The sequence below is a fragment of the Leucoraja erinacea genome, chromosome 19 (assembly GCF_028641065.1).
Source record: "Leucoraja erinacea ecotype New England chromosome 19, Leri_hhj_1, whole genome shotgun sequence".
Taxonomy (NCBI): Eukaryota; Metazoa; Chordata; class Chondrichthyes; order Rajiformes; family Rajidae; genus Leucoraja; species Leucoraja erinaceus.
This window is the reverse complement of record NC_073395.1, coordinates 32,525,155-32,539,210: the sequence shown is the minus strand read 5'-3', so window position 1 is coordinate 32,539,210 and position 14,056 is coordinate 32,525,155. Positions and strand designations below refer to the sequence as shown.

Sequence of the window (14,056 nt, the reverse complement as noted above, 5' to 3'; positions counted from 1 at the left end):
AGGAAAGATAGCTATCGCCCCCCTCCACTCTTAGTCCTGATGCAGGGTCTTGACTCTAAACACTGACAGTTCCTTTTTCCTTCCACAGATACTGCTCAGTCCACTGGGTCCCTCCAGCAGTTTGTGGATTGCTGGGTTTGTGTATTTGTGGTTACTGCTTGAGTGGACACCGTGAGATCAGCATCAGCAATGGGATGGCTGTTTATACCCTCAAGGGAATAGATTTTTGTGTGCTGTCACTGTGCATCAATCATCCCCAATCACCATCAAAGGAGAGGACCCACCTTTCTATGATGTTAAGTAGTGAAGAAACACCCCAGCGATACACCACCAGGAGTTCCAACTTTTCTAATGATTGAACACATATGAACAAAGATAGCTATTCCAGATGATGTTGGTATGTGAACTGACATGCAAATGTTAGGGAACCACTTTTATATCCTTCCAAGTGGTATATGTCAAGGTGTGTGCTCTGATAAGGGAAAAAAGATAAATATTGCAAGGCAGGCATTGCCATATCTTTGATCAAGAGTGAATGCTCTGGGTGGTTGCATTATGCTTAATGAATCAAGGTTCATCGCTCTCTTTGGACAAGGATAATGCCATTGATTTTGATGGCAAAGTGAATACATTTCTTTCTTGTAGAGAATGCCATTGCTGGCCGCTATTGTTACGCAAGGGAAACTTTCCACGTTATTCTCTTCTTGCAAAGGGAGTGAATCCTCTGGAATTCTTTGCCCTGGAGAGTTGTGAGGGCATTTAAAGAGGAAGTCATTAAAAATCCTTGAACTGGCACAGAAGAGAGGATGAGACCTGGGGCAGATCAGCCATGATCATTCTGAATAGTGGGGCAGGTTTGAGGGGCCATTTGGCCTACTCTTGCTCAATTGTTGTTTTTCCTGTCTGGATGTTCCTCAAATGTGCATTAAATTTCTTTGCAACAGTGTAAGAGACCAAGGCACAGGGAGATCAGGGTGAGATGCAATGAAGCTTATAAAAACATTCAACATAGTATGTCATTAATGTTATTCTGCTTCCAGATTCCGCACTTTGTTTGTGGCTGGAGAACACTGTGATCCAAATACTTTGAAATGGGCCAAACAAGTCTTCAAAGTTCCTGTTCTAGATCATTGGTGGCAAACAGGTACGGGCTGTTGATCTCATTAATTGCTTGTAGTGTGTGATTATCAAGTCAACATCTTGCTCAACATCCTCTTCAGAGGTGCGGTGGTTCAGCCGTTAAGACACAAAAATACGCCATTCGTCCCATAGGCTCTGTGCTTTCCAGCAGAGCAGTCCCATCAATCCCTTTATTTTGTAGTCCTCCAACTTCTTGTATCTTTTAAACCCACAAAGTCCCCTTTGGGTTTTTTGCCACATATCTACACCAAGGGAACATCTCCTTTTGCCAATTTAACTACCAGCACACCTTTGGGATGTGGAAAATATTTTATGTTGTTAGAGCTTGAATATAAAAGTATTCTTTTTTTTATTTCAAACAGAAACTGGATCACCAATAAGTGCATCTTGTGTAGGTCTGGGGAATTCTCTAAATCCTCCACCAGGACAAGCTGGAAGGCCTGTTCCAGGATATAATGGTAAAGTACATGTTATATGGTCATAAGTAGAGCCAGGATTTTGCCATGATTACCATGTGCCTTTTCATGCCTTTTTTGATAATTTCTCCAGGATAATGCCTTTTTCACAATCGAGTGCCTAAATCAGCCTTTTTTTGCCGTTTTGCTAAAAGGTCGTGCTATTTTCTCTAATTGTACCGCGATTACAATTACGTTTTCTTTGCTAACACGTAAATATAAATGTTATTATTAACTTGTTAGCATAGTATAACTTACAAAAGAAGTTCCACCACCGGGGCGAAACCGGGGGCGTCAGTGATTCATTTGTTCGTGCCGCTTCCCGCTGGTTCAGTCTTCTTCAAGATCGATTTAAGAAAGACCTGCAATGCTGGAAAAATCGAAGTTAGGCTAAAACTGCTGGAAAAACTCAGCGGGTGAGGCAGCATCTATGGAGACTAGGATAGGTGACGTTTCGGGTCGAGACCCTTCAGACTAATGGGGGGCGGGGGGGGGTGGGGAAGGAAGAGGTGAAGACGGTAGGACTAGAAGAAGAGCTGGGAAAGGGGAGGAGGGAGAAGAGAAGACTACCCAAGTGAAATACCCAAGCTTGTCTCTTCACTACATTTACTGCTGGCTCCAGTCGCAAATCTGAGATTTTGAGTGATCTGTGCAAGGCATTCATTGATGCTGGAATTCCACGGTGGAAATTGGAATAACAAATCTCTCAGATGTTTTTTAGAGAAATACACAGAGGAACATATACCAGGCGAGTCATCATTACAGAAAAAATATGTTGACAGCAACTTCAACATTGTTGTGCAGAAAATTAGAGATGAAGTTGCATGCGACAAAATATGGATGCAAAATATGGATCTCAATAGATGAGACAACCGATGCTGTGGGGAGATATGTCGCCAATGTGGTCATCGGTACACTGGAGGCAGGTCAACCATCAAAGGAGTATTTTTGACATTGGAAATATTGGAGAAGTCAAACAGCTCAACTATTGCTCAGTTGTTTACATCTTCACTTGCTGTACTTTGGCCAGAAGGTATAAAACACGTTCTTCTGTTTGTGACTTAAAGTTTTATTCCCCAAAATGTTGCATTTGACATGCTTAACTCAAGAACTTCATAGAATTGCCAGGCACATATGTAGCTTGTTTCCAAATGTCGATCGCCTAGTTTCCAATGTCAAGAAAATCTTCCTCAAAGCACCGTCACGTGTGCAGTTGTTCAAGGAAATGGCACCTGAGATTCTGCTACCTCCTCAGCCCATTTTGACTAGATGGGGTACATGGGTCTCTGCTGTATTCAACTATCTGCAAATTTTGAAAAGATAAAATAAATCGTCAACTGTTTTGAAGAAGAATAATCTGCTGTAGTCAGGATCGTCAGTGAAATCATGCAGAAAAAGTCCCTCCACCGTGATCTTGTGTTTATTGCTTCCATTTTTGCACTTCCGTTAGCTCTAAGAGAAACGTGGTGATCATTAGTGAATAACTTGCAGGTTTTCAACAAAGTAACTGACGATATTTGTAAAGTTCCTGGCAATGTAGGTGAAGACATACAAGGAAAATGTGAGAGAGTGATTTTAGCTAACAAAGATCTTGAAGAAATACAAAACATAGCTAAAGTTCTCAAAGGTAGTTGTAATGCACAAGATATTGACATGAATATTGTCTTGTGGCTTGTTTTGGATATGCACCAGTGACCTCAGCTGAGGTAGAAAGAAGATTTTCACAACTGAAGCATATTCTGTCTGACAGACGGCATAGTTTAACACCAGATCATTTGAAAAAAATGCTAGTAATTATGTGCAACCAGGCAACTGGTCATTTAATGTAGTATACCTTTAAATTATCATGTTAAACCGTATTTCGGTGGTGGAAATAAATACCTTTGTATGCCTTTTTTTGTCAATAAATGCCTTTTTCATGCCTTTTTTGTAATTTTATTATGCCTTTTTGCCTGCCTATTTCAGCTTTTTAGTGCCTAAACATCCTAGCTCTAGTCATGTGATACGAGCAGAATTAGGCCATTCGACCCATCAAGTCTACTCCACCATTCTATCACGGCTGATCTATCTCTCCAAACCCTATTCTCCTGCCTTCTCCCCATAACCCCTGACACCCGTACTAATCAAGAATTTATCGGTCTCTGTCTCAAAATATCCATTGACTTAGCCTCCACAGCTTTCTGTGGCAAAGGATTTCAAAGGTTCACCAGAAATTCCTCCTCATCTCCTTCCTAACGGAACGTCCTTTAATTCTGATGCTACGACTTCTAGTCCTAGACTCCCCCACTCGTGGAGACAACCTCTCCTCATGTACTCTATCCAAGCCTTTCGCTATTTGGTAAGTTTCAATGAGGTCCCCCTCATCTTTCTAAACTCCAGCGAGTTCAGGCCCAGTGCCGTCAAAAGCTCCTTACTCTTGTGGATAATTGATTCAAATGGTCTTTAAGTTCTAAGTTTATCGAGAGAGGACTACATGGGCTCCACAGGTTACAGGAGACCTGACATTGAAATTCGCCCATTTTCTCTAAAAACATATAAATAAACCATGTCTCTGTGAAACTAAATGTCAATTGTACTTGATCATGGATGATTCTCGTAGTCTTCATAGTTTAAAATAACATTGAATAATTGATGTTGAAAATGTCTGTCAGGGTAAATATTCATATTTTTAAACTGCGGTTTGGTCAAAAACTGTCTAGGTGGTGCTTTGTTGCCTCTGCTGGCCCTCTGGCTCTTTTATGACAGAAGGACACTCATTTACAGCAGTGACTGGCTGTAAATGAGTGACCTTCTGTTGTTATTTCAATCACCCACTTGTTTTGTTTGGCAGAGAAATTGTTCATTACTGACTTGTGGATGAATTGGTTTATAGATAGAACACAGAACACAACCTGCATTGGCCCAAGATGATGCCGACGTAAATGAATCTCATCTGCCTGCACATGATTTATGTACCTCCATTCCAGACCTGTTCATGTGCCTTCTTAAATGCCTCTTAGATCTTGCTGTCATTTTCTGCTTCCACCATTTGTGGCAGCACAGTGGCGCAGCGGTAGAGTTGCTGCCTTATAGCGCTAGAGACCCAGGTTTGACCCTGACTACGAGTGTTGTCTGTACGGAGTTTGCACATTCTCCTTCCGACTGCATGGGCTTCCTTCAGGTGCTCCGGTTTCCCCCAAATTCCAAAGACGTGAAGGTTTGTAGGTTAATTGGCTTCTGTAAATTGTCCCTAGTGTGTAGGATAGAACTAGTGTATGGATGATTGGTGGCCGGCATGGATTCAGTGGGCTGAAGGGACTGTTTCCATGCTGCATCTCCAAACTCTAAACACTGCCAGAGCTCTGATCTAGGCACCACCACTCTGGCTAAAAGACTAGCCTTGTAAAACTCCTTTCAATTTACCCTTTCTCGGCTTAAAACAATGTATTTTGGTATTTGACATTTCTACCCTGGGGAAAAATGCTGCCTATCTCCCCTACCCATGCCTCTCATAATATTCCTACCGACTCTCAGCATTGATATCCTTATGTAACCCGGGGAGTTCCTGAATAGCTTTTTCACTGGGTAGCACTTCAAAGGATACATTTAGAAATATTACAATTAGGAGAGGAAAGTTTTTCCAAGCAATTGTACATTCACAAGACTATTTTTATTTAGAGCTAGAATTTAAAATCTCACAAGAGCCAAAATCACTTCAGCCTAGAGTTACCTGCCAGTGTCAGCTCACCTATGCTTCTCCACCAATACCATGCTCCACCCTGCTGGTCTGAGGCCCTGTACTGGAGCTCTGTGTGCAGGTCAGCCTTGCTTCTGCAAATACCATCTCGTAGGGGGGTTAGAACAAGCAATTTACAAAACTGATTAACAATAACTCTCCCAGCTTAGCTACCTGCAGAATGTATCACAACTAAAAATATATCTGATCCAAAAACTGATTTGAAAATAAGCACTCAAGTAAAATTATATGAATGTAAACGTTTTTAGAAATAGACAAAAACTTGAAGTACTTAAAACAATTAAAATGTAACTAAGCAGTTAATTAATTCGTTACCTATTAATCTTCGTGGACTTTTGTGATTGTTTCTCTCTGTTCAAATGAATGCAAATGTTATGCTTTCACTTGGTCTAGCCTGATGGTATGTTTTACAGGCGGACTTCCAGTGATAAATGCAATAGAATTGGCACAAATTTGCAGTTCACCACTTGTTTCTACTTAGATTCCAATGTTTGAGAACTCCGAACAGTACAGCTATGACCCATGATGTCTCTGCTAAACACAATGCCTACTTAAACTAATCCCTTCTGCCTCGTGCTCCATATCCCACCATTCCGTGCATGTTCATATCTTTATCTAAAACATCATTATCACATGCTTTTCCAAAAGAGATTGGCAGAAGGCTGGTGAAGAACAGCCAGCAAGTTCAGGGTTTTTGGCTTTGTATGCGCACTGAGAATTTGAGGCGAATGTTCATTAATCTGGGGGAAATGCCAGCAGTTCTGTGCAAAGTCCAGGTCATTTTTCCTGGGTTTTGCCATCTGTTCCTGTATTTTTGCTTTGAGCACAGCAGTGTGGCGACCATTGGTACTGCATGCTTTTGGCCGATCAATTTGAGTGCATCCAATCAATGATGTATGATGAAAGATATGTAAAGCTATTTGCAGATTGTAACATATGTTAACATCATAGATTTAATGTGAGTTTAAATTCTTATTCTAACTAAAGCTGTCTCAATCATGGGACATAATTATATCAGGTGAGTTCCACCATCGCGATGCAAAGAAGTCAGTAATTCCAATTGAGAAACTTAAGGTGTTTATTTTTATTTGTTCCATTGTAAATGATTGATGATCTTTATTGATGAAAATTAGGTTTTGGTCTTTGTAATGTGTTGGTGCCGCACTTCACAAAACAGGAACAGTGCTCCAAATTGCAATCAAAATTGCTCAGGACAATTAATAATGAAACTGTTTTGAAATCGTACATAATAAAACTAATTAGGCCAAATGAGAGAGTTGACCATGTGCTTTTTATCTTTTAAATCCTGTTCCTCTATCTTCGTACATCATAACACAGGAAAGATAAAGTAGAAAGGATATTTTGATGATCCCCCTGAAATAAAGATATCAATTCCCCCACACCTCCTGTCTTCCATTCCTTACCCTACCTCACTCACCCCTAACTGCACCAGGCCGCCTAGTCCCTCCACCCCCGACCCACCCACCATCTCTATCTCTGTTTACATTTCACTCCGCACCTTCCTTTTTTATCAGATTCCACCATCTGCAACCCTTTGCTTTGCCCACTTATCACCTACACCCTCCTCTCACCCACTTGGCCTGTGCCAATTAAGCCCTTGATACCTGAATCCACCCGTCACTTGCCAGCTCTGAATCTGCCCTTCTTATCCCCATACTTCTTTCTACTAGGCGGGCCACCATAACTCCAGTCATACAGCAGTGCAGCACAGCAACAGGCCATTTGGCCCACAATGTTTGTGCTAAACACGATGCCAAGTTAATCTCCTCGCCCTGTACATATCTCTCCATTCCTTGCATATCCATGTAACTATCTAATAATCTTTTAAATGTCATTATCATATCTGCCTCCACCACCACCTCTGGCATTGCATTCCATTCACCCACCACTCTGTGTAAAAAAAACCAAAAAACTTGCCCCACACATCTCCTATAACCAATGCCCCTCTCATTTTATAGCCAGACCCTCTAGTCTTTCCCATCTCAACCGTTTAAAAGGTTCCTCTCATAGTTTTATACACCAATCAAGTCTGCTCTCAACCTCTGACGTTCCAGAGAAAACAATCCATGTTTGTCCAAGATGACAGCAGGTCTGGCTGCATCTTTGGGGAAAGGAATAGGTGACGGGTTCGGGTTGAGACCCTTCTATCTAAAGTGTAAACCAGCATCTGCAATTCCTTCCTCCACACCTAGTTTGTCCAACCTCTCCTTTTAGCTAGTACCCTCTAATCCAGGCAACATTCTGGTAATGCAGTCATGAAGAAAACCCTCCACAGATGCTGCTTGACTGCTGAGTTCCTTGTTCTTTGGTACCACATATTTACGTGTTAGTTTTGTTTTTAGGTTTGAGATATAGCGCGGAAACAGGCCCTTTCCGCCCACTGAGTCCACGCCGACTCTAATTTTTTTTTAGACCATTAAAATTTTTTTAAATTGGGTGAAAAAGGCATATTTGTCAACAGAGTTGTCCAGGGTGAATATTTTCATTGATTGTAGCCTTATCCAAATGTTACATACTATTATTTAACAACATTAATCATGAATGGCCTGAAACCCTTAATGGGAATTGTAGGTGTTTTTATCAATGTTGCACGTTATTAAGAAAACCAGCATATATTGATTATATTATTATTTTCTGTTGGCACGACAGTCAGGATATTAGGCATGCTTTGACATTTTCTTTGTGTTTGTTTGTTGATATCCACAAATCCAATTACTTTATGCAACTTGGAAAGACACAAAATGCTGGAGTAACTCAACAGGTCAGGCTGTATTCCTGGAGAACATGAATAGGTGACATTTCAGGTTGGGACCCTTAGACCCCATCTGGGGAGATAGAGTCTGAGGAAGGGTTTGGACCCAAAAGGTCACCTATCTATGTTCTCCAGGGATGCTGCCTGAGTTAATCCAGTTTTGGAGTCATTTCTCGGTAAACCAGCATCTGAAGTTCCTTGTTTCTACTACTTAATGTAATTTGATTAGAATTATTTAATTTCCATGAAATCCACACACAAAGCAGGCAGCAACTCATTTAAAACTTTGATCAGGTGTTAATTTGTTTGGACGGTAAATAATTAATCCGATTTATTACGAAGATTTTATATTTTTTAGCTGTAATTCTGGGCAAAGATGCGAAAGAAGTGAACCGAAATAAACTGGGGAATATTGCAATCAAGTGAGTATCCATTGCCCTTCCAGGAAGCTTTCAGCATTGTTGTTCCATTTAACAGATCGGTTCTTATTTCATTGTGCAAAGATAAATTCTTAAAATGTAATCAAGGCCATGAGATACCATGCTGTTTTTAAGAATGATAATAATTGCAAGTGAAGCTGTAGTATATTTCAATCTTGGGTTGTGTGCACCAGTGGCTGTTTTTGTTGGAATGTTCTTAATTCCACTTGAGAAGTTGGTGATGAGGAGGTTTTTCCACAAATAGATTTTCAGTATTTGGTTTTCAGTGTAAGAAATGGCAACTTCTATCCAAAACGAGATGATTTGGAGCTGATGGTGTTCTCCCACACTTCTCTCCCTTGCCCATAAAGGTGCCAAAGGCTGTGAGTTTTTGAGGTGCAGCTGAAGCAACCTTGTTGAGTTATAGTCTGCAATACAGCCACAGTACACCAGTGCTAGAGTGAGTGGTTGAAAAACTATCGAACAGACACTGATAAATGCATCGCTTTGCACTTAATGCTAATGTGTCTATAACTATTTAATATGGGGAAATATAAATTATTAGAAGATTAGGGGATTGAAGGGCTCAAAAGAAGAGTTAAGGCCAGCATTGGTCAGTCAAACGGATCACGTTGGCTGCGGGGGCCAGGTTGCCTACTCCTGCTCTTTTGTTCCTGAGTGTTTTGCAGCTACTCATCAACATAGAAACATAGAAATTAGGTGCAGGAGTAGGCCATTCGGCCCTTCGAGCCTGCACCGCCATTCAAAATGATCATGGCTGATCATCCAACTCAGTATCCCGTACCTGCCTTCTCTCCATACCCCCTGATCCCCTTAGCCACATGGGCCACATCTAACTCCCTCTTAAATATAGCCAATGAACTGGCCTCAACTACCCTCTGTGGCAGAGAGTTCCAGAGATTCACCACTCTCTGTGTGAAAAAACTTCTTCTCAACTCGGTTTTAAAGGATTTCCCCCTTATTCTTAAGCTGTGACCCCTTGTCCTGGACTTCCCTAACATCGGGAACAATCTTCCTGCATCTAGCCTGTCCAACCCCTTAAGAATTTTGTAAGTTTCTATAAGATCCCCTCTCAATCTCCTAAATTCTAGAGAGTATAAACCAAGTCTATCCAGTCTTTTCTTCATAAGACAGTCCTGACATCCCAGGGATCAGTCTGGTGAACCTTCTCTGCACTCCCTCTATGGCAATAATGTCCTTCCTCAGATTTGGAGACCAAAACTGTACGCAATACTCCAGGTGTGGTCTCACCAAGACTCTGTACAACTGCAGTAGAACCTCCCTGCTCCTATACTCAAATCCGTTTGCAATGAAAGCTAACATACCATTCGCTTTCTTTACTGCCTGCTGCACCTGCATGCCTACCTACCAAGTGTTTCATTGTCATATGTACCGAAACAGAGCAATCATTTTTTTACTTGCAACAGGTATTTTACTTGCAACAGGTATGTAAACACAGTACGCAATAGAAACATGATAAACAAACCAAAAAAGTTCAGTAAATTAAAAAAAATCCAAAATAGTGCAAAACAAAAAAGCCCAAAGTCTCTAGTGCAAACTGGACAGTTCGTAGTTTGAAGTTTAGTTGTCGTTAGTAGTGTTCAATAGCCTGATGGTCGTTGGGAAGAAGCTGTTCCTGATCATGATTTTCAAACTCCTATGCTTCTTCCCGATGGCAGGAGGGAAAAAGGAGAGCATGGCCAGAGTGATGTTTGGGCAGCACAGTGGCGCAGTGGTAGAGTTGCTGCTTACAACACCAGAGACCAGTGTTCAATCCTGACTATGGGTGCTGTCTGCATGTTCTCTTGGTGATCGTATGGGTTTACTCTGGGTGTTCCGGATTCCTCCCACATTGCAAAGACATGCAGGTTTGTAGGTTGGTTAGCTTCTCCAAATTTCCCCTAGTGTGTAGAATGCAAAACTAGGATAACATTGTACTAGTGTACGAGTGATCGTTGTTCAGAGCAGACTATGTGGGCTGAAAGTCCTGTTTCCACAATGTATCTCTAAACTCAATTAAACATTGATGTTGCTGGCTGTCTTTTTGAGGTAGTACCTCCTAGTGATGGTCAACAGGTCAATACCCATGATGGATCAGATGGTGTCTACCATTTTTTGTAATCTTCTGAAGATTTTTTAAACCAGCTGAAGATTTTTTAAACCATCAGCATATAGCTATATTTTATGTCCTTATTGTTGAAGTGAATTGCATAGTTGATGCTGTTGTATACAGTTTAGCCTAGAATGGTAAATTGTACATCTACTGCAGGGCTGTTTGGAGTTCGCAATGATTGGTCTTGAGGAGCACAAACTAGTATGCCCTTACCTAGCATGACTCTAGTCATAACCATTTGAAAGTTTATTCCTGTTTCATTAACTTCAATATGATAAACCTACCACAATGCCACAGTTTGTCAAATGGAATGAACTCGAAATAGAAATAGATCTATAGTGCCCTCCATAATGTTTGGAGCAAAGACCCATCATTTATTTATTTGTCTCTGTACTCCACAATTTGAGATTTGTAATAGAAAAAAAATCACACGTGGTTAAAGTGCATATTGTCAGATTTTATTAAAGGACATTTTTATACATTTTGGTTTCACTATGGAGAAATGACAGCTGTGTTCATACATAGTTCCCCCCCCATTTCAGGGCACCATAATGTTTGGGACACATGGCTTCACAGGCATTTGTAATTGCTCAGGTGTGTTTAATTGTCTCCTAAATGCACCCAGTCTTTCCTCCAGTCAATCACCTTTAGAAACCTTTATCAACACGAGGACCAAAGTTGTGCCAATGAAAGTCGAATAAGTCATTATGAGACTGAGAAACAAGAATAAAACTGTTAGACACATCAGCCGAACCTTAGGCTTACCAAAATCAACTGTTTGGAACGTCATTAAGAAGAAAGAGAACACTGGTGAACTTACTAATTGCAAAGGGACTGGTAGGCCAAGGCAGACCTCCACAGCTGATGACAGAAGACTTCTCTCTATAATAAAGAAAAATCCCCAATTACCAGTCCGACAGATCAGAAACACTCTTCAGGAGTCGGGTGTACTTAAAAGAGCATCAATAGTTCTGGAAAAAGGTCTTGTGGACAGATGAGACAACAGATGAGCTTAATAAATTCTGAAGTGTATAGACACATCCTATCGGCTCAAGTTCAAACAAATGCCTCAAAACTCATTGGCCAGTGGTTCATTCTATAGCAAGTCAATGCTCCCAAACATACTGCTAAGACAACAAAGCAGTTTTTCAAAGCTTAAAAAATGGTCAATTCTTGAATGGCCAAGTCAATCACCCGATCTAAACCCAATTGAGCATACCTTTTTCTGCTGAAGCGAAAACTGAAGGGGACTAGCCCCCAAAACAAGCATAAGCTAAAGATGACTGTAATACAGGCCTGGCAGAGCACCACCTGAGAAGACACCCAGCAACTGGTGATGTCGATGAATCACAGACTTCAAGCAGTAATTGCATGCAAAGGATATGCAACAAAATACTAATACTAAATGACTACTTTCAGTACTAATATTAAATTACATGACATTGCTGTGTCCCAAATATTATGGTGCCTTGAAATGGGGGGGACTATGTATAAACACTGCTGTAAATTCTACATGGTGAAACCGGAATGTATAAAAATAGCCTTTATTAAAATCTGATAATGTGCACTTTAACCACATGTGATTTTTTTCCATTACAAATCTCAAATTATGGAGTACAGAGGCAAGTAAATAAATGATGGGTCTTTGTCCCAAATATTATGGAGGGCACTGTAATTGGAAGGGTCCTATCATCTGAATCATCAGCAGGCAAACATACTGGAGAAACACAGCGGGTGCAGCAGCATCTATGGAGCGAAGGAAATAGGCAACGTTTCAGGCCTAAACCCTTCTTCAGACTTAATTAAGCAATTGCTTTAAAAGTTTAGGATTTCAACTTTATTTAAAAGAGCCCTAAATGTTCAAAAACATTGAAACTGAAATGTCGGCTCATTGGTTCAAGGTAATTTAAATTAAATAAGTGGGTTGTAATTCTATATAAATGATTAATAATCGTTGTGACATTTTGTGAACTTGGAAAAGTAAAAGGTAAAATGTCCTTTTTACTCATCTGCACAATGTCTCCCAAATCTGGGCTCTATAGATCAAACAAAATTGACTTTGTGGAGTTTTAAACATTTTTCCACATTTTCTGAATGAGTTAATACCAGCTATTAGTAAAGATTGATTGATTGGTGCATAATATTTGTGAACCTTTGCATGTTCTTCTCGCTTTAACAATGTCAGGAGTCGTCTAATATCAGAAATTTGTTTCTGGTTAATCTGGTGATGTTTAACTATGTTGATCTGACTCAAGGTGTGCAGATCTCTCATGGGGAAAGGAAAACACGAGCCAAATTCCACATCCAAGTCTGAATGCAAAAGTCACATTTGTCAAAAATGGTATTCTCCGCTTTGCTGATAGTTATACTTGATTTATAATGTGGCAGTGAGCAGAGAGGTATGAAGTGCCAATTCTCTGCAGATTTCACTGACTGACCTTGAGAGCAGTGCAGAGGTTTGTTTGCCACACAAATGTCAACAAATGGCAAACGACAGCAGGATAGGCCACCATTACTCAATCATTACTACAGGATCTTTGCAGGAAACCTGCACTGAAACGTGCCAGATATAACACTTTGCTACATTGCAAAAGGCAAGAATAGGTCAACCAGCATATTGGGGATCTTTCCAATTATGGTCAGTGCAACATTTGCATTCACACTTTGAGGAGGAATTTGGCTCCCTAAGCTGCTGACACTGAGACCTTGCAGACACTTTCTAGCAACCTCCTGCCACAAAGAGGCCTTTGCACAGGGAGATAGCCTCCTATGTGCATTATTCTTTACATGCCCTGTGAAACCTCTGACATCCATTTGCATCACGGTAGTATGCATTCATTCCTTAGCCCTCTTAACTGAAAGTGCTGATTATATTGAGTTGTGACGAATGCAAATTCCTGACGTCTTGAGAAAGAGTAGCACTGCTGGAAGTTCAATCCTTAATGCCTCCTATTCCTGAAACAGTAAGGGTTAGGGTTAAAAAAGGAAAATCTATTAATGAATTTGATGCTCTTTCTAAAAATAAAACTTTATGAAAGTATGAAGAAGTTTACAAATACGGGTCCATCATCGATTTACTGACATTTGCTGGTCCAGCACTTTCTTTAATCCAGATAAAATTCCAAGAGTGCACGAACTCCCCCCATCCTCGGCAATGTGGTGCTTTGGTCGGGTGAGGCGGCCTATCTCAATGCCGATCTGCGGGTCGAATTTGATTCCCGCGGCCAGCAAAATGCCGGGAAATCGTTCCCTTGGCTGATTTCTGACGGCGCTTTGCGGGCCGGTATCTCGGCTCCTCGGCGGTCATGGAGGACCGTTCCAGTACCGTTGGACTCCTCTCTGAGGCTGTGACCTCTGTAGGTCCAGCAAAATGGATAATCCAGAAAAGCTCTGGAACCA

The 14,056-nt window shown here is 40.9% G+C and overlaps 1 protein-coding gene across 1 annotated transcript in view; it reads left to right on the top strand.

Annotated features, from left to right (window-relative positions):
* Positions 1-14,056, top strand: part of acss3 (acyl-CoA synthetase short chain family member 3) — a 58,794-nt gene that overhangs the window by 34,576 nt on the left and 10,162 nt on the right. The window contains 3 exon segments of the mRNA XM_055650769.1: positions 1,041-1,144; positions 1,503-1,598; positions 8,463-8,526. Of these exon segments, the coding sequence (XP_055506744.1) occupies positions 1,041-1,144; positions 1,503-1,598; positions 8,463-8,526 (264 nt within the window).